The 20,926-nt window shown below is 45.4% G+C and overlaps 3 protein-coding genes across 3 annotated transcripts; all 3 read left to right on the top strand.

Annotated features, from left to right (window-relative positions):
* Window positions 1-2,232: 2,232 nt before the first annotated feature.
* PG994_001442 (uncharacterized protein) lies at window positions 2,233-2,544 on the top strand (the record flags this gene model as incomplete). Its single annotated transcript, XM_066852851.1, has 1 exon — window positions 2,233-2,544. The coding sequence occupies one exon, from the start codon at window positions 2,233-2,235 to the stop codon at window positions 2,542-2,544; it is 312 nt and encodes a 103-aa protein (XP_066720992.1).
* Window positions 2,545-3,527: 983 nt separating this feature from the next.
* PG994_001441 (uncharacterized protein) lies at window positions 3,528-4,459 on the top strand (the record flags this gene model as incomplete). Its single annotated transcript, XM_066852850.1, is given in 4 exon segments — window positions 3,528-3,619; window positions 3,636-3,652; window positions 3,724-4,265; window positions 4,328-4,459. The coding sequence occupies 4 exon segments, from the start codon at window positions 3,528-3,530 to the stop codon at window positions 4,457-4,459; spliced, it is 783 nt and encodes a 260-aa protein (XP_066720991.1).
* Window positions 4,460-11,491: 7,032 nt separating this feature from the next.
* On the top strand, window positions 11,492-14,768 carry PG994_001440 (uncharacterized protein; the record flags this gene model as incomplete). The annotated part of the gene is made up of 4 exons (XM_066852849.1): window positions 11,492-11,561; window positions 11,612-13,782; window positions 14,278-14,364; window positions 14,592-14,768. The coding sequence occupies 4 exons, from the start codon at window positions 11,492-11,494 to the stop codon at window positions 14,766-14,768; spliced, it is 2,505 nt and encodes an 834-aa protein (XP_066720990.1).
* Window positions 14,769-20,926: the final 6,158 nt, after the last annotated feature.

Raw genomic sequence — 20,926 nt, 5'->3', positions numbered from 1 at the left:
GCCTTCGACAATGGCTGCTCTTAATGATTCTGCCTTCTGATCCCCGCTAACTCTCATAGCCCTTCTCATCTGCATTATTTAGGTAGTTATATCTTTACTAGCATCCTTTCTTCTAAGCCCGAAGCCTCGAGTATAGAGGGACTAACTTTTCATGCTTATCTGGGCCGCTCTAGGCGTTAAAGGGCATTATCAAGCCTTGCATTAACCCTAGTAATACCTAGCTAACTACAATGCGTTGCCCCTTGGGTATCCATTGAACTTTTATCCGAGAATTTCTTCAACGATTATGTATTTAACGCAGATTGGAATCTCTCCAGCGATTTATGGGCTGGATCTCGTTGTCAGTGTTCTCCCGAAAGAGACCAAGCTCTTCCATGTTATGTGGGATGTGGTTGCTACTACCCTTCATAATGGACTCAGGGATGATGTGTTGGGCTAAAATCGTTGTTACTCTGGGAACCCCTAATACTATTGATCAAGTGGCTGTATACCATCAAATGCAGTTAAATAGTCCCAAGCAACCACTATTATGAAGAAAGATATATCCAGTAGTGATCTTGGCCCAAGAACCTCCCGTAATGCTTCCCTATAGCAAGTCTTTGGGTAGCCTCCCAGGCCCTTCCATGTCTCCTATCGGCCCTGCGTTGTATCCCGGGCCGATATAACTTCGGCATTTTCCTGGGTTAACGGTTAATCAAGTGGTAAACAAACTGCGAGGTAGCTATGTACATGCAACAGATCGGGTGGGAAAAGACTCCAGGCCACCCTCTCCCAGCGCACCTTTTTCTTTCCTTCATAGAAGAAAATTCACCCCGCTGCATCTAAATTTCAAGCTTGACTTTTGTGGTTAACTTAGGGACTGATACACGTTACATTAGTACTGGCTGATCCCTTCTGCGCAGGTATCAACGCGTTGTCTACTGCACCTTTGCTTATAGTCAAGGCGCTGCTGGCGCGTCTCTCAACCTGGCAGACAGCTCGCATTTGCGCTATCTGTATCGGTGTTGCTTGGTCTGATACTAAATCACCCAATCCTGAGACTCTGTCTCTACTTCTTCCATCTGCTGGTTGCTCTGCCGCTGTCCTTCGCCATTTGGTACGTCCCTTGTCTATTCCTTACTAATAAACAGACACAGCTGCCCCTTAACCTGTTTATTCAAAGTTCTTGTTTAGTTGCCCATTACTTAACTTTGTTTACGGGTAGTGTACTCTTCCTCATCTTCCTCTTCTTGGTATTCTGGCTGGTTCACATCAACTTAGACCTTGCTGCTGGTAAGTTCATCATCCTCCTTCTCTATCCATCGTGTTCACAGTATGGAGTCGCTGTGCCTCAACCGGTATAGGTTAACAAATTGTGTACTCCGGATTCGCGGATTCGGTTCTGGAAAACACGCTGACAAAACCTCCTCAGATCGAAGCTTGCCCGTTGTATGTGCTTGTCAAACAAGTCTATACACAGGTGACGTACAGGTATGTTCACCTATGAAACTTACTCAATCTCTTCGCATAGTCTCACACGCTTCACGCTTCTGAGGTTTAGCTGCAGATTGCTAACTTATCAGACTCTTACAACACTACTTTTCCTAGAATTTGTGGTGTACACATCGCCCCTTTTCTTGGTGTAGCTAGCGGCGACCAATGCTACTCGCCATGCCCGTCGCCTTCACAGATCTCCCTAGGGAGCTTCGAGACACTGTGTACAAAGAGCTGTTTCTGATTGAAGACCCTGTTCGACTGCTCCTTCATGATGGGTTATGCCGGTGGAGGTCGGTTTCTTTGTATAGCGACGACGAAGATGAAGATCACCACTACCCCGTCGATTATCTCTGGAGCTTGAATAGTAGCGACGACGGCGATCCTCCATCCCTATCCCTGAGTTTCATCGAGGATGCTCATCTTCCTGAGGAGGAGAAGGAGAAGGAGGTTGAAGAGAAATGCGATGTTCTCCCCACTTCAAAGCAATCAACAGTATTGTTCTGCATAACGAAAATAATGCGAGAACCGAATGCATCCACTGGAATTGCAGAGGAAAACTGCGGACGAAAGAATTCTTTGCTTTGAGTAAACCGACAGATGGGACAGGAGGCAAGCGAGTATCTTTACTCAAATACTCGCTTCGTGGTGAGCCCCGTGTATCGCTCCTGCTATAAATTCACGAGCATTTTCCCCTTCTGCCGTAGTGAGGCTCTCGATAACGCAGACGGCGTCTGCGTTCTCAATGTCTTCTTCGAAATGATTGGCCCCACCAACGCTGCAAACATTCGTCACTTCTGGTTCTTGCCGCCTGGTATATTGGAGTGGGAGCTTCTGGGCATGTGTATCGCGCTGCACGATCGCTGCCCTGACCTCCAAAGCCTCAAGCTTGCCGACGCCCACTTCCATGACGACGAACTGGAAGCGCGCAGAGACGAACTTGTTAATGCGCTGACGTCCATCGATGACTACCTCGATCTCTGGGAGAACGAGAACCCAGAGCAGCTGGCAGAATTCTGTTCCGAACTGGCCAAGATGTTTGGCTTCGATCGCCCCCTCTGTTTGGAATGAAGAAGTGAAAGAAAGCTTGGCAGATTGCTAGCTGGGCTGACCTGACCTGACATTAATCGAGAGAGAAAAAAAAAGAAAAGAATAAAGAGAGATTTGGCAAATGGTTAAGGGCGGCCAGAATAGGCAGGCTATGACATGAAATGCGGCGTTGGTCTTGTACAGAGACAACAGTGCATCAAGCAGCGGACTAGATGCGTCCCTGATGTGGCGGAGAGCTGTGATGCTGCATTCAGAACCACCACACATGTTGTGTCACATGAGCGATGGCTATCGCTATAAGTCTTCTCTTTCTACAAGTTGGATGACTTCATAGCGAGACAAAGTGACGAAATGGCGAAAAGAGTACATGAGAACACGGCTTGTTGGTAGTCAACTAAGGTAGCAAGCTGATGAATGTATGAATTTGTATGACAGCTGGCCATCATCTCTTGACCAATAGTCCTTGGGTAAGCCGGGTTCTTTCTGGTGGCCTTCAGGCTGCCATGGCTCTTGTGTGACAATTCAGTTTGAAATATCGCGTATACGCGTATCCCCCGAGATCCCCATGTAGTTTTAGATAGATAGTCCTGGGAGCATGACGTCGTATGCAGGCTTCCAGCTACGGGAATATGCAGGCTGCGTCACTCAGATTGGTCTCAGTCCCGCGTGATCTCACCGCCTCTCGGCCGCTTAGTCAAGAACGTGGGAACGGAGGTGCCTGGCCATTCCTGTAGTTTCTAAGAGTGCGCTTCGAAACTCGTTGCTTGTCTCGCACATCGGTCTGCAGTGTAGTTTCCAGCAGATGCGCCGTCGCAGTGTTACATTCCGGACTTCTTCACTGGCAGAAGGGGATTCCGCATGCCGGGCGTAAAAAAAGCAGCAAATTCCCATATGTTGGAGCAGGGGAAGAACAGATAGACAGTCATTGAGATTGGCAGACTTTGCTGCGTATCAAGTCAGACAGGAAGACCCAAGGCACTATTTCGACATCGCTTGCTACCACCATGGATGCTTCCGACGAAACCATCATCACACTCTATAATATCATCCTCGATCCGGCGGCCTGGCCGACAGGACCGAACCCGTGGAAGGCGCGGTAAGTCACACAACAGCCCTCAAACCTATCTCAGTCTGTGAATCTCCAACTAATTTAAGCTCTCTTCTAACATCCCTAAAGCTACGTGCTTAACTTCGCCTAAGTCCCCTATCGCACAATCTGGGTGCCGCTTTCCGAAGTGGGCGCAACTCGCAACTTCCTGGGGCTCCCTGCCGTCCGCAAGCACCAGGATGGAAGCCCCTTTCCCACGCTGCCCATCGTCCGCGTCCCGTATGTCTTGCACAGAGGAGACGAAAAAGGAGACGCGCTGCTGGGCGACTCGTTCGACATCGCGGTGCACTTGAGTAAGTACATGGACCTCAAGCTTTTCCCAGGAGAAGAAGGAGGCCCGGTAGCGATGCACCGCGCGTTCAACTCCTTCGTGGACCAGCTGTTCAGCCAGTACGGCGTGCCGCTCGCGGGATTCTACATGCCGCTGGACCCGCGCACGGCGGAGTCTAACAAGGCGGTCATACTGCAGCGGTTCCCGGAGAAGGAGGACGGCACGGCCAGGAAGTGGGAGGACTTCGAGGTGCCGCCGGGGTCGGCGCTCCGAGCGAAGATGCTGGCGGAGTTCGAGGGGGCGCTGGACGAGAAGCTCGCGCCTTGCTTCCCGGGCAGCGGCGGCGACCGGCTGGATGACGGGGTCTTTGTGGATTGGCGCGAGGGCCCATATATGCCGACTTCATCGTCGGCGGCTGGCTGCAGTTCATGCGGGGCTGTCTGCCCGAGTGGGAGGAGCTGCGGGACAAGTGGTCGGGCGGGAGGTTGGGAAGGCTGCTGGATGGGTTTAAGGAGAAGGTGGATAGGCGGGAGGGCGTGGTTCCGGCCAGGCACTGATGTGACTATGTGTACCAGGCAGGTCGGTTTCCAATAATAGTCCACACTCTCTGTGGTTCAGGGGGCGAGCTGGTGCTGGGGGGGGGGGGGGGCTATCGCGTACACCGGTCGATGTTTGGGCTTGGGAAGAAAGAAGGGGGCTCTCGATGATAACTCGAGCTGGAACTATATCCCAAACTCTCGAGAGCGGAATGTAACTGCAGTTTTACGGCAGACATGACAAAAGCAATGAACAATAGCCAGTTGGGCACGAGGACCTCAAACATTACGGAGTTTGGCCAATAATCAAAGCAAAGCCACCCCAAGAGTCCCAAGAAGAACTGCGAAGATTCCCATGACAATACCGGTGGTGTAAAGCTAGAGCGTTCTTCCAACGATCGCCTGCCACTGAAATGAGTCGACCACGTAGAAAGAGACGGGGAGCCGAGCACCGAGGCTGACCCGGAGATGCGGCGGAGGATCAGCACGCGGCGCCGGAAGAAGGTGTAACACATAGCATCGCAATCGCAAAAGCGATGAAGAATCATCTGCCTGCATAAATATACGGGGAGGACCTTCTCGTACCTACTTTGACATTCTCGTTTCGCTGACGATGGCCAGCAGGTTGAGCCCATATTGTACCCGGCAGCCCGGCATCTCTCGCAAAGCAGCAAGGAGGATGATAAGAACAAGAGCAAAGGATTTAAATACCCTGCACCACCCTGTAAAGATTTATTTACCCTGTTAATTCCTAATAACCATACCGCCTTCCCTTTTTGCCGACACCGCCCACTAAAGCACGCCCCGAAGTCCGACAAGCCTTAGCTTTAAGACTACTCGTGTAATCTCCTGCACTTCCGCTTGTTATGGCTATTCTCTTTATAGGTCGAATAGCGGCCTATTAAAGCTACTCCTTTAAAACGACGTTACACTTTTCGAAGTCTCTTTTAAAAGCCTCTCGCGTGGGGCCCTCGTAATTAATAGAAAGTAGGGAGTATTAACTAAAGGTTTTAACTTGTTAATATTAATTAATAGTATTAAATTAATATAAATAATAGTTTATATTATTAAAGAAAAATATAACGAGATATATAATACTAAAAAGCCTTTAATTATTTAAATAATCGAAATAATATAATTATAAAAAATTTATTTTATTAAAAGTATTAATATAAATACGTTTTTATAAAAGAGTTTATAATAAAAACGTTTTTATTAATTTAGATTATTTTAACTTTTATTAATAAAAAAAGTTATACTTTATTACTTAACTTTAATAATACTTAAGCTTTAAAGATTTTCTTTAGTTTTATAAAATAGTTTATAACGTTATAAATATTCTTTTTTTTATAAAAAATAAGCTTATATTATATTTTAATAATTAACTTTATAATTACACTTTTTTTTAATAACTTAATTATTAAAAGTAAAAGTTATAATATTAAAGTTAAAAAACTTTAAACTATTAGTTAAAACTTAAAATAACGATAATAAAGTTATTATAATTAATAAATACTATTAATCTCTTAAACTAAACTAACGTATCTTATAAGCGAATGTCTCACTTTTATAAATTTCTTTATAACCTTAACCTTTTTTTATATTCTTTTACGTCCGGAAATACTATAACTTTAAAAAGAGAGTAATATAATTCTAGCGCTTTAAGCGCTCTAGGAAGATTTAACTTTAAACGTATAAAAAGTTATATTAATTTATTACGTTTTATTAAAAACTTTATAGCGTAAATAAAATAGTTAACCTATACGACGCGAAATATTTACGAATTCTTAAAAGTTTTTAAATTTTAAAGAAAATGCGATTATTTAATATATTATTAATTTAAATACGTAATCGTTATTTCCCCGGTTAAATAATATAAAAGATATAGCGAATCGATTATTTAATTTATAACGCGAGACGCGTCGATATTAATTAAGCCGTTAATTTTATATAATAATAATTAGACCTTTAAACGCGTTTTAATTAAAAAATCGATTATTAAAGAGTTTTTTATAAAGATCTCGACGCGTATTACGCGTAATTTATTTTCGTACGAAATATAATTTATAAATATAAGATTTAAAAAAAGAATATTTATAACTTTAACGAAACCGGCTTTTTTATAAATTAAATTTCGTATAAAATAATTATAACTACCTCCGATTAACGCGGAAAACTTAAAGTAATATAATAAAAAAATTAAAAATAAGTTATAATTATTTAAGGCGTCGGATTATACGGTTACGCTATCCCTCCGTATATTATTTTTATCGAGAAACCGTACCTCTTTTCTTAATACGAAAACAGCTTATTATTAAAGGATTAAGTAATCGTAATTATTAAAAATAATTAAATTACGAATAAAAAAAGCGAAAACTAATTTTAATATTTTAATTAATATATTAGGTTTTTTATAAAAAGTTATTATCGTTTTTTAGTTTTAAACGGTTATAAAAGTTAATATTTAATAATTTTAAGCTTTATTATAAAAAGAACTCGATTATTATATTTTACAAATTTTTTTATTTATTATATAAGTTTTAATTTTTAATATTAATTACTTTTATATATTAAAAGAAGCGTATAAAAAAGAAATTAAATATTTTATACGGGCGTATATTATTTATATTTAAAGGAGGACTTCTTATTAATGTTTTTAAAAGCGTTTTAAAGGATTTTTATCGTTTCGAATATATAAAAAAACTTTTAAAAAATAAGACTCGTTTCGTATAATTTAGAATATATTATTTTATAGTTAAATATAAAGTTATATATTTTAATACTTTTAGGATATTTTTTAACTTATTTATTCTTTAAAAATTAAAAACTTTAAATAATTCGATTAAGGCTTAATCTTAAACCGAATACGTTTAAAACCGTATTATATAGTATTAAAATAACTCTTTAATATTTATTTTAATTAACGTATCCGATAAGCGAATATCTTATATAAACGAATATTTTATTTTTTATAACTTTTTTAATAAAATATAAATTAATTTTATTATAACGTATTTAATATATTAAAATTAATCGGAATTTTTATCTCTAGATACTTCTATATTATTTTAATAAGTATACGTATTATACCCGGGCTTTCTATAGATTCTATAGCGTTATAAACGTGTCTTAAACGTCCTCGTATAACTACTCCTCCGACGCGATTCGTTTTATAACTGTTTATTAACGTCCTTTTAAAACTATAGATCTTTTTTAATTTATATACGAAGTGATCCTCTATTTTATAGCCGTTTCTTTTTCGTACGGCGGCGCCGGCTAAGTATCTTATTTATTTTTTAAAGTATCGCGTTTTTACTTTTTAAAAAAGTAACTCGGTATATAATATACGTTATAGCCTTTACGATTTAATTAAAACTAGTTAAAATAAATATCGGAAAGTTATTTTAATACTATATGATACGGTTTCGAACGTATTCGGTTTAAGATTAAGCTTTAATCGAGTTATTTAAAGTTTTTAATTCTTAAGGAATAAATAGGCCGAAAAACGTCCCCGGAGGTGTTAAAGTACGTAGTTTTATATTTAATTACAAAATAATATATTCCTAATTATATAGGACGAGTCCTATTTTTTAAAAGTTTTTTTATATATTCGAAACGGTAAAAATCGTTTAAAACGCTTTTAAAAACGTTAATAAGAAGTTTTCTTTTAAGATATAAGTAATATACGCCCGGATAAAATATTTAATTTTTTTATACGCTTTTTTTAATATATAAAAATAATTAATATTAAGAGGTTAAAGTTTATATAACGAATAAGAAAATATATAAAGTATAATAATCGAGTTCTTTTTATAATAAAGTTTAAAAGTTATCGAGTAATAACTTTCGTAGTCGTTTAAAACTAAGAGGCGATAATAACTTTTCGTATAAAACCTAGTATATTAATTAAAATATTAAATTTAGTCCTCGCCTCTTTTATTCGTAGTTTAATTATTTTTAATAATTACGATTACTTAGTTTTTTAATAATAAGCTGTTTTTATATTAAGAAAAGATGTGCGTTTTCCCGGTAAAGATAATATATAGAGGGATAGCGTAACCGTATAATCCGACGTTTTAAATAATTATAACTTATTCCCGGTTTTTTTATTATATTACCTTAGGTTTTCCGTATTAATCGAAGGTGGTTATAATTATTTCGGACGAGATTTAGCTTATAAAAAAGCCGGTCTCGTTAAAGTTATAAATATCCTCTTTTTAGATCTCGTATTTATAAATTATATTCCGTACGAGGGTAAATTACGCGCGATATACGTCGAGATCTTTATAAAGAACTCTTTAATAATCGATTTTTCGGTTAAAACGCGTCTAGAGGTCTAATTATTATTATATAAAATTAAAAGCTTAGTTAATACCGACGCGTCTCGCGTTACGTAAATTAAATAATCGATTCGCTATATTTTTTATATTATTTAACCGGGGAAAAAACGATCGCGTATTTAAATTAATAATATATTAAATAATCGTATTTTTTTTAAAATTTAAAAGCTTTTAAAAATTCGTAAATATTTCGCGTCGTATAGGTTAGTTATTTCGTTTACGCTATAAAGTTTTTAATAAAACGTAATAAATTAATATAGCCTTTCGTATATTTAAAGTTAAATCTTTTTAAAACGCTTAAAACGTTAAAATTATATATTGTTTTTTTTAAAGTTATAATATTTTCGAACGTAAAAGAATATAAAAAAAGGTTAAGGCTATAAGGAAATTTATAAAAATAAGATATTCGCTTATGTGAGATATTCGTTTATAAAATACGTTAGTTTTAATTAGATTATAAAGGTTATAATATGTATTATATATCGAGTTACTCTTTTAAAAAGTAAAAACGCGACACTTTAAAAAGTAAATAAGATATTTAGCTAGCGCCGCCGTATAAAAAAGATACGGCTATAAAATAAAAAATTATTTCGTATATAAGCTAAAGAAAACTTATAGTTTTTAAAAAATATTAATAAATAATTATAAAACGAATCGCATCGGAGGAGTAATTATATAAAAACGTTTAAAACACGCTTACAGCGCTATAGAATCTACGGAGAGCTTGGGCATAATACGCGCACTTATTAAAATAATATAAAAGTATTTAAAAATAAGGATTTTAATTAATTTTAATATATTAAATATGTTATAATAAAATTAACTTATATTTTATTAAAAGGGGTGTAAAAGAATAAAACATTCGCTTATATAAGATATTCGCTTATGAGATACGTTACTTTTAGATAAGTTACCTACTTCTTTAACGAGAGGGGCGGTGGCTAAAGCGTTAAAATCCGGCAGATAAAACGACAGGGTAAATAAATCTTTACAGGGGTGGTGCAGGGTATTTAAATCCTTTGCTCTAAAAACAATAGCGCGTGGGCTGATACTAATGGGATCGATAGTGGCTATCTAGGCGAGATTGGCATATAGTGGCAAGAACAAGGAGGTCTTCGAATGCACCACTGAAAGCCTCGAACGTGGGAAATGCGTGTCTGGGCTGTTGCTTGCGCCCGAACAAACACTCAAATAGGCCGGCCGAGCTAGGTACGCCAAGAGGTCTTCTGCCGACGGCCCCCAAATACCACGAAAACCTTACTCACGGAGATGCGCACGCAGATAGCGGAGAAGCACACGCAGATAGGATGGGTTCATCTTCAAGTTTGACTCAATGTTAGGCAGGGGTTATGGCGCCTTCTGATTCCTGAATGAATTACCATTTGCCGAGTCATCACCTTGCGCGTGAGTGACCCCCTTACTCCAGACGGGTGACAATGAAGTCTCAGGAAAGGAAGACGATAGGCTGCAGTTATAGATAGCGTAGCAGTAGCAATCGGCAAGGTGGTACTTGAAACATGACCCTTGAAGTACTTGATGCTGGGTATCCATGAACGGCGCGGGGTATATCGTCGTCGACGGGTTCAACCGTCCAACGGTGTTCCGGGACTCTCGGGGATCTTTTGGTGAGGTGATGCAAGCAATCAAATGACAGAAGTCAAATGACTGACGATTGAGACAAGTTATCCTCATTTGTATCATCAAATAATATCGGTGTTCTGCTGCATGTCTGAAACACGCAATGATGGACTTAAAGGCATAAAAAGACAGAGCTGTAGACGGACTGAGCTGGAGAGACTCAGCGCACCCAAACATCGCTGTTAGCGTTAGCACAGGCCCCCAGCCGAGCCCCTCCAGCACGTTAGTCCCCTGTTTTCCCCTAGCTAAAAGTGACCTGCAGCGTCTGAAATGAGCTAGCGCAAGGTTTCGGGTTGATAGATAAGGCAGTGAGCGACCCCGGCCCGCAGCAAAACGCGCTGCAGCCAAGTCCCCTTCTGGCTTTGGGCTGATGCAATAATCCCAATTTCGGCAGCGACGACGACATCCGACTGCAACACACCCACGTAAACTATCCACTCCTCCTCCGATAGCGAAAGCAAGGGGCGTCCAGACGAACCGCCACCGTTTTGTTTTGCCCGTACCTGAACTCTGTACGGAACCCAAAGAGGAAGACTAGCTCAGGCTAGAGCTGTCAAATTTCAACTTTGGTCGTCGTCTCTCGTGTCGTGGCTGTTGGCGAAACCACACAATGCGCTTTGTGGCCCGAAACACCTAGCCCACCCAAATACCAATTCGCATTGATCATCCCTCCTTTAAAGGCCCGCCGAAGAATGAAACCTCGTCATCCTTGGTGATCCTTTATTGCCTTTGTGCTCAAGTCGTTATTTCTTCCCTTGATAACCCTCCCCCAGTCGCTGGTCGAAGGAGAACAATTGCTTGTTGGACACGTTAGGTTTATCTACTTTACACTCATCGGACTTTCGTTTTTTATCTTAGTCACTCTTTTTCTTTCAACGTACAGCGCGCAGCTACAGCAACTACCCGTCGGCCCGTCCCCCCCACACAGACCACGAACCACCCTGGTCGTTATCCGCTACACGACACGAGCTTGCTCGCGAGAGAGCTGCGGGTGCCTTTCAATCCTCCTTTTTAATAACCTATATAGGCAGACAAGAGCGTGGTAACAAACCGCGAGCCGGAACCACCACCCAAGATGCCGCGAACCAGATTCACCAAAGAGCGCCAAGATGTCCTGCTGGACTGGGTAAATAACCTCCTGACACGTATTCCTAGATCATTGCAGTAATCGCAAGCTAACACTATTGCGACGCAGACTACCAAGATGCTGGCCGATGGCAAACAGAGGCCCGGGCCAAGAAAATCGAGGACTTCTACGACGGTGCAGTCTTCTCCGACCTCCTTTCCATCATCGACTCCAACTACGATCCTACCGAGCTCGAAGAGAACCTCTCCATAGCCGCTTCCTCCGGCGGCCGTCCTGTTGAAGGCAGGCGGCGCAACTTACATATCGTACACATCGCCTTGCGCGACTTCATACGGAGAAACTGCGAAATGGCCGAGGTTTTGGTCAAGGATATCAACTTCCAGTCGCTTGTCAAGCAGCCAGAACCGGAAGGCATGTTCCAGCTGCTTTCGGTCTTCCTGCTTGTTAGTGTGAACACCTCGGATAGCCAGCTGTCACGGGGTGTTCTCACAGACATGCAGTCCGAACCAGGCAGCGTGGCACAGTTGATGGCCATCATGCAAGAGTCCCAAGCTAGGATTGACAAGGGCGCTATGGCACCTGACGCCAGCCACGATACTTCCGGTACCGCCGGATCCAGCGGGACAGCCTGTTCAACTGCTGTCGCCGCCGAGGTCGATTATGAATTGGAGGCCGAGATGGCCCGTCTTCGCCGCGATAACGAGAGATACACGAGACTGGCAGCTGATCTCAAGACGAAACACGACCACCTTCAAGACAGCTACAACGAACTCAAGGAAATACACTCCGAAACGGTTCAAGAGAGAGATGAGCTGCAAAGAGAGCTGGAGTCGGGTGCGTCTAATTCGGAGCTGCTCGCGAGGACTAGGAGAGAACGCGACGAAAAGATCCGGCTCATTGATAGCCTCGAGATACAGATGGAGGAGCTCCGCATGCAAAAGGAGGCATTCGAGCAGCTGGCCAAACGACTGGAGAACGAGAACAAACGACTGGCTCCCTTATTCGGCGAGAACGAAGACTTGAAGAAGATCAATGAGGATCTCAACAGGAAGGCTAACACAGCAGAGCATCTGAAGCAGAAGCTAGAGACGCTGCGTCCTCTGGAGAATGAGGTCCAAAAGCTACGTGGTGAGCGCGCCGAGATTTACAAAGAACAGGAGAAGATGATCGCTGCACAGAGGCAGTTTGCCACGCTGAAGCACGAGAACGACAAGTACGCCATGAAGATGAGTCAGTACGAGGTCCAGGAAAGCGAGTTCCGGGACCAGAGGGCCATTTGGAAGATGGAGATGGAACAGCTGCAGAGGCATGCCGAGAACCTGGAGATGAAAGCCAAGCATGACGAGGAGATGGTGATGGACTTGCAAGAGAAGGTGATGATGCTTGATCCGTCAGCTGCACCCGAGACACCCTATGCCGCTCGACCCCAGGCCCAATCACTAGAGGACGAATTGAACGGCAACGTATCTAGTGATGTGTCTTTGAAGGACCTCGAGGTATCTCGTCTTCAAGCCGAGAACGCGATGCTTCGAGCCAGTATCGGCACCGAGACGGAGAAGGGTCAACTCTTACAGCAAATCGAGAACGAGCTGGAGCGCCGGAAGGCTCTTCAGGACAAGTACAACGAACTTTTCGAGAAGCACACGCTGGGATCCGAATCTCTCACTGCGCTGATCAACAGCATGAACGGCGAAGGGTTGGTCAACGCTCTACAAGCAGCCCTGGACGTGAACAGCGAACTCAATATACTGACCACCGACTTCATCAGGAGCGAAGCATATTCCAACTTGCGCCAGCAAGTTCTCGCCGAGGAGAATCGCTCCAAACACCTTGGCCGCCAGCTGGAATCCGTTCAAGCTGAGCTCAAAGACAAGGAGCGTGAGCTCGTCGAAGCTCGAGGCGACAGTAAGATTATCTATATAGAATACCTGATGCGACACGGTGATGAAACTGACATTGATGACGAAGTGAATGCGCTTTCCAAAGACGGCCAAGATGTCCTCTCTGAGCTCAAGCAAACCGACAACATGCTAGCCGTGTCGCTACGGGCCGAACTCGACGCTCTTCGCCGAAAGTATGATAACCTTAAGGGGGATTACGATAACAAGCAAGAACAGCTCGTGGTCGCCCTGATCGACAAGGAGCAGCTCCGTAAGGAGGCTGAATCTGCCAGCATTGAGCTTCAGAAGGCCGTCGACGGCCAAGCCGTCAATCCGGACGTTGCCAAGACGACCGAGAAGATGGAGAAGTTGCGAGCTAGGTACAAGAAGTTGAGCGAGGTAAGTGCTGCTTCTTCACGTCATCGTCGTTTCCAGCCATCGGAAGATTCCTCGGATACCGAGGAAGATGGCGAGTTCGTCAGTGTCAAGGTCAAGCATCGATCCATCTTCAGTCTTCTGGGGACGTGGAAAATCACGATCCTGGAGGTTCCTGAGGAGGGCTATGCTTGCAACTTCAACGAGGACGGCTCGTTTGGCGTCTCCAAGACTCCATCACTACTGAAATGGCCGGGCTCTCGACCTTCGAGTGGCTATGCCTCCCCGGAGCATGCGGGTCGAAAGTCGACCTCGTTCTTGCCAAAGCGCACGATTGCTTCCCTATCTCCTGCAACCCCCAACCATCCACCGAGTTCTGCACCAGCCAGGCCCAAGTCAAGTGGCTGGGCGTCGGGCTGGTTTGGGAAGAAGTCGATTGGATGAGTTTTTTTTTTCCTATGCTTTCTGATCAGTGTTATCGCATGGGTTCGGGCAACTAATGTGTGGTTTTGCAAACAGCAACTGGATCAATCGGAGCAGCACCGCCACGACCTCGAGAAGACTGTTAAGGATCTTAGAGCTGGCACGACAGATGGTGCTCAGAAGGTATGTCCACTTGCTTCTTCTTTATATCATTCGGGCATTAGCCCGCGTTTCGTTGCGCGGGCATTGCTACGCTCGTGGGTTAGCTGGGTTCTTCCCACGACGGACCTTAAATGGACTTCAATATCTGTTCCCTACCTGTCTACTTGCGCGATTGTGTGTGAAGTCGCAGAAGCTTCCGTGTTACGCATCTATGTTGAAGGTTTTGTGATACTAACTCTGTACTCCAGACGCAGCAGGAGCTGGTCATCAAGAACCTCCAGCGGGAGAACGCCATGATCGCCACAGCGTGGTACGACTTGACCAGTCGCTTGCAGAGCAACCATGTCGTCTTGCAGCGACGTGGTGATGCTCCTAAGAGCTGGCTCAACAAGCAGAGACAGATGGTCAATGGTAAGTACTGCTGACCCCAGGATGCCCTCGCGGCACTTGGTGCTTCGACATGGACTTGTATGGATACTAATCTCATCGCAGCTACGCCACGGAGATAGGAACTCGAAGCGTGAAGTGTGCCGTTTCCGCCTTGATTGTCCTCCGCTCCTTTCCTTTACTATGGCCGGATCTTTTGGACAACGAGGCTTCTAGGCTACCGGTCGCGAGCTGACTCCAGCTCATCTTCTTTCTGGGCCTTTGGGCATTTTCTTCTTTTGTACCACTTTCCTACGTCCCTTTGAGTGTTTCTCGTATATATACCCTTCGTAGACGTGTGTGCTGTCGCAGAGCATGTGAGGTCCCGCTCTGGGCTCGCAGAACCGGCGTTTCTTGTGGCTTGAGATGAGACAAGGTTGTGGTATGACGGGTACTCCCGAGTGCGTTTCGCCGTGAGGCTTTCTTCGCTTATATGATGTCCTACACGAGACCACTGCGTCGCGTGCAAGGAAGCTAGGTAGATAGTCAACAACCCCGCGCCGTCATGGGCGGCTTATTTATATTCTAAGATCGGTTTTTTTTTTGAGGTCTCGCCCGTGCCCGTTAGCAACCCAATCTGGAACGCTGTGGCGTAGGGAATCCCTCCGTGGGATATCTCCCGACAGCAATGGCCTGAGTAATAAGGCTTGATTCATTCCCCTCGATCCTCCGTAACAAGAAGGCGGCCCAGATTTCTGCCAACGCGTATTCGTCGCTCCCCCGCCCATCTTAGTCAGTCACCTGGCTGCTACTTTTCCGGGTTGATTACTTCCATCCTGCTAGACTGTGTCCACGTGGTCGACAGCGCCACGCTGCCTCGAGCTTGATACTGGCCGTACCTTACCAGGCCTTCACAACCATAAAGGGAAGTTATAAAAGTGCCTTCTCGACCGATATCAACGCATCAGAATACTTTTTGAAGAGTGCACATGTGGGTGTCCAACCAACCTCTGGGTGGGTGGGCTCCCCTAAGTGACGAATGTTCCTCTTGTCTCATAGGCGTTGTATTCGCTAGATGAATGACGTCAAACCCGAAGCGCATCTTATGCCATACGACTGACCACAATGAAGCTTCATCACTTCCGATCTAGGACTCTGTCTTGCCCTTCCAGGTATTGTACCGCACACGGCCTCCTTTGGTACCGTCGTTGGTTCGATTCCAACACAACTAACCTGTCCCCTTGTCTCGCCCGAACGTCACGATCGACCATCCGTCACAAATCGAAATAGAGCCTCTTGCAGTAACAACGCCCTTACATCGTACGTGACAAGAGCTCCGAGGCCCCGGCAGGCGATCCGTCTGATGAAGAAGACGATAGAAAGGGATAGGGGATGTTGAGTTCCACTAATACATACACTATTCATATTGCCCCTATCCAAACATAAGCAATGCGTGCAATGACACACGGGCTTCATCTTATTCTAGTTGCAGTTTGGCTTTCATCCGAAGGTATTCACAGCCAGAAGGAACAAAAAGCACACAATTGAGATGATTGTATCTAGATAATTTCCCCAACCGAGAATGATAGATAGACAACCTTTATCTTTAGGGGGTTGAGATGCAAGTTTCAGGAAATTTCCCCCGCATTCCAATAACAAAGGAGTCGTACGATGGAAACAAGTCACTGTACGTAATCAAGCTTCCTTTCTAGGTCTTCGTCGTTTTCTCAGCTACGATTCATTCTTGATAGACACGCCTGGAGGGGTGGGACAGAGGGGAGGCGACTTGGTTGCAAGCACATGCAAGAGGCTTGAAGCCTGTAGTCGATGTTATTATTAGACCACGTCTATTCTTAGCATCTCCATGTGGTTACCTGCTAGTGCCTCCGGTGTAGCGCAGAAATGGAATCCCACGCTTGCGGGCTGCAGTGGTGGCATATCGTGCAGGGCCGATGCAAGAGCCATAGAGAGGAAGTTTGCTCTCCACCATGGGGATCTATTTAGGGCTGCTGCGGCAACTAAGGCGCGGAATCTTGGAGCAACTGGCTGCTAGGTACTGTGGTATAGAATTATGTAACATAGCGGGCATCGACGATATTGGAGAGCTGAGTATCATTTCAGGCTCTCTCCTGTCAGGGGCTGGCTGCCTTGGTGAGCCCCGTTCGACTTCCTCTGTAGTAGTAGTACTACTAGTAGTAGGTTGCAATCTCCCCGATATTCACCTTCGTGACCGTACGGCTTAACGTGGCAGCAGTAGTGGATCTACCACTTTTCGTTTCTGGTGGTTTGACTTAGCGTTGAATCGAAGTGAAGAAAGAACCGCGCATGAGGCATGGGTAGATGTGTAATAATGACCTCCTCCCCGCTTGAGAACCACTGCCTCATCTAGCGACGGCCGCGCTTATTAACAGCGTCTATCCACTCCCCACGATCCGTGCAGTAATGGTAATGTCCACTACGTCAAGATCCTGTAGAAGATGGCAGGGGCAAGGCTTTCCTGGAGATACCGTCCGGACCCACAACTCCGGAGGAACCAGCCCCTGAACCGCACGGGCTGCCGGCACAACTTGTCTTTGTTTATTTCTCGACCAGGGAAATCGAAGACCCTCTTCATATTGACCGTTGTGAGTGGGGGCGCTTAGTAAAGAGCTCTATGGGCTACTAAAAGTAATCTGCTAGAGTTCTGTTTCTGAATAGCCCTGCTGGGGCGAGCAACCTCTGAACCGGGGAGAGGCGACTGCAAGGTATCTTGAGTCACTTAGTGGGATCCGTCGTCATTACTGCCCAGCATCTGTCTGGTTGGAAGTTGGAGAACCCTTGGAAAGGAGGCGGACGTCCACGTCGTTGGTCCCCATTGATTAGCACCTGCCTACCTGGGTAATCAAAGGAAACGGCTTGTTCTTTGTTAGCTTCGATTCCATGCCAACCTGGGCAGCCTGGCAATGGAAACCAAAGACTTGCAAAAATAGGAGCCGCTTACCCCAAAAGGTAGTAGGGCTGAAAGAAGAAACGTATCGACGCCTCGCCTGGTGTATACGGTACCTGCAGAGTCCGGACAGGTGAGTCAGTACCTTATTTCAAGAGAGCCTGCTGAACGGGTCGCTTCGCATCCTAGCCAATCATTTGACGGTCCCTGGCCAGTCACAATCTGTACTGGTGTAAGTGACAATTTAGTGCGAGCCCTGTTGCAGATTTGGGCTTTATCCGCTTCACCTCGCTTCCATCAAGGGGCTCATCCACTCACCGGGTGATTAGTAAGAAAAAGACGATGAAGAAAAACGCAGCGAGCTGATTACTCACAGAGGGAATTAACTCAAGAAATATGTACCCAATACTCGTTGTGTGCATATGCGTGTTCTTGTTTTCAACTCAGCAGGAGCCATCCCACTGTCGACCTGATCAAGTTTAGCAACTAAGTAGAAGCCAGTTGGGAGTGATACCCCTAGCTACCAGGCCCCTGACTGTCCTTCCACAATGCTTCCTACACACTGTATTTGTCTGAAACCCCCCTTTCGACGCGGTTTGTTATGCGTCATTTGCGTTTTACTGACCAAGTGATTTCCAAGCATCGGGGCAATGCTAGGCAAAGCCCAGAATCTGGACCCGACGAGAGGCACCCACTGCCTTCACGTCGTATTATCTGTGTCAGGCGGATTTTTTTCCTTGTCAATAACTTCGATTCAATGCCACGCAAACCTACGGTAGTGATGCAATCAAACCCCTATTACGCACGCTCCCACCACCACAACCGACTACTATGTCTTTCGAGTCTGCCTCATGGGATCTCGAGGGTCTAGCACTCTGCCACCCCTTGTGGGGGTAAGGATCATCGATAAACAATGAGAACCATCATCATTACCATCCTCATCGTCATCATGCAATAGATGTACGGTACGCGTAGCCCGTTCATTATGAGTCTCGTTTCAGCTAGGCTGACTCGGCATCGAATAGTAGTCGATGAAAGGACAATACCTGTGCGGCACAGAAGTTTCTGTTGTTGCATCTAGGCTTCCTTCCTACGTCTAGGGCGGTGATACGTTGCAGGCTGACGTAGGCGCTGGCAGGCCGGACTTTGGCTACACCCACGAACACCCCGAGACTCTGCATGGAAATAAGCACGCCCCGACAGTTGACAGAGTCGTGGCGGGCGTCGTTGCAATTGACTACAAGCAGCGTGCCAGAAAAGGCATAGCTTCAACTCAATCAGATTTCTAGAACCCTTGATAGTCGCAGGATGGAGGATTCCGCGCCACGCGGTTGCCAGGTGCCGCGCCCATCCATCTTCGATGGCGCTCGGGATCCTGAGTCGCAAAGGACACTGCATCATCATCGGACGTCCTTCAAGCCCGCCCAAATTGGCAGGCAGGCACGATTGAGTGAGTCCCTCGCCAAGTAAAGAACAAAGCATGATAATGACACCATACCACAGTGTGCCCAGTGCGTCGGGTTAGTATCTCTCAACTCGCGCGCGGAAATAAAGCACAGGTCAGGTCTGTGTAACCACCACCATCACCACCCCCGCGTCAGACACATACACACAGGCATACCTTGCTGCAACTACAGATTACAAATGCCTGAAATAGTAGCCGAGATTCGTCAGCTGGGCTACTGTAGATGGCGCATGAAAGGCACATCACGTCGCCAAGGGTTTCTGGGTGGGAAAGGAAAGCTAATGCAGCCAAGACCAGAAGTAGAATGGGCAGCCAGGCCAGTCTTGGGCCCCCAGATCAAAGCATCACGCCCTGGCCTTCAAAATATATTCGAGAAGGGCAATCACGCTAAGCAACTTTGGGCAGTCTTCACAAGCCGACGAATCACAGTGCGATGGTTGCCAAGATTGCATCTGGTGGGGAGTACTCAAGCAAGCAATCAAGTGAGCTGTTCCTATTGATAATGTGGACAATGTCATGTGGAGAGAGCCATTCGCTGTCCCGTGTGAACGCGGCAAGGAAGGCCATCAATGGCTTGGTCGCGAGAAAAAGCCGACATTTTGATAGGGAGCCCACACCCCAGCATCCGGGGCTTGGTGCGCGCACCATCTACTCAGGGATAGTAGCCGTCCCCTGCTCCGGTCTTTCCCCCCTGGTCCGTCCTTGGTGGCCTTAGGGACTTTTTACTGGGCCACCGCCGGCCGTTGGTACGCCAGCTGCAGGGTGCAGGTACGTACACTATATGAGGGCGGCCTTTTTTCGTCCTCTTTTCGTCCTTTATTCGCCCCCCAAGAATGGACAGTCTCCGGTGGATGATTCGATGAGCCGACGAAAGGATCATGAGACTTCGAACACGAGTTGGGGACTACGCCGCAAACATACAGCAACCAGCCCTACTGTCACATAGGGCGGACGGTCTCGCCATGGCACAGCGCCTCTGTAGAGCTTAGCATGTTGGCAGGTATTTACCAATCAAGAAGAACCGGCAATACAATCTTGGGTCGACGTCTGGTCTGGGGAGGCATGACATGAGCCAAAATAAATTATTCCAAAGGTGGGAGGAAGTATTCATAGATGTGGGCTAACTGTACGGGTCCATACATAGGGCTATCGCGAAAGAGTCGCCCTCCGGAGCTACGGCAGATGCATCAGAAGTGTGGGAAGTATGCGGGAACTCTCTGCGTGACGTCAGTCAAATAATTTCAAGATGTTCCTCTCTCACTGCCTGCCATCTGGTCGCTTAGCTAGGTACTTACATGCATAGCCACGAGGTTAAGCACACCAACCACAAGGCACATCACCCCCGCGCTCTTGAGCTTACTTTGGTAAATCCGAGATGTCATCATCGGCCAGTGGTAGACCGGTGCAAACACGTGGCTATGGACTTGCCAAGCATCAGCCAAGCAGCAGAAGAGCCGGGGGAAAGGTGAAGGGTGCAGCCCACCAGGGCAGATTAGACAGTGAGTTATGCGACTGGCATCCGGGGAGGTTGAAAGGGCTACAAGTGTCTCGCAGTCAAGTACAAGTCACGTACTTTGGTACCAGATCACGCAGCGTGAAGTGAGATTGAGTCTTCTGTTGGTTCTAAAGAATGCTACTCTGCCACGCTATCAACCTTGCCAGAGGTGTCTATTCTCGTCGGCTTGGCACGGTGTAGAAGCATGTCAGAAAGCAGGGTATCTCTTTCGAGGCTATGATTGGCTGATGAGAGACAAGACAGCTTGATGGGATTCGTCCAGGACGGTTCTCGTTCGACTTTCGCTCGGCATACGTTCGGCTTTGGAAAA

This window comes from Apiospora phragmitis, assembly GCF_038363925.1.
Source record: "Apiospora phragmitis strain CBS 135458 chromosome Unknown utg000002l:1.0-5516284.0:1.0-5523493.0, whole genome shotgun sequence".
NCBI classification, from domain to species: domain Eukaryota; kingdom Fungi; phylum Ascomycota; class Sordariomycetes; order Amphisphaeriales; family Apiosporaceae; genus Apiospora; species Apiospora phragmitis.
This window is presented reverse-complemented; position numbering and strand designations above follow the sequence as displayed.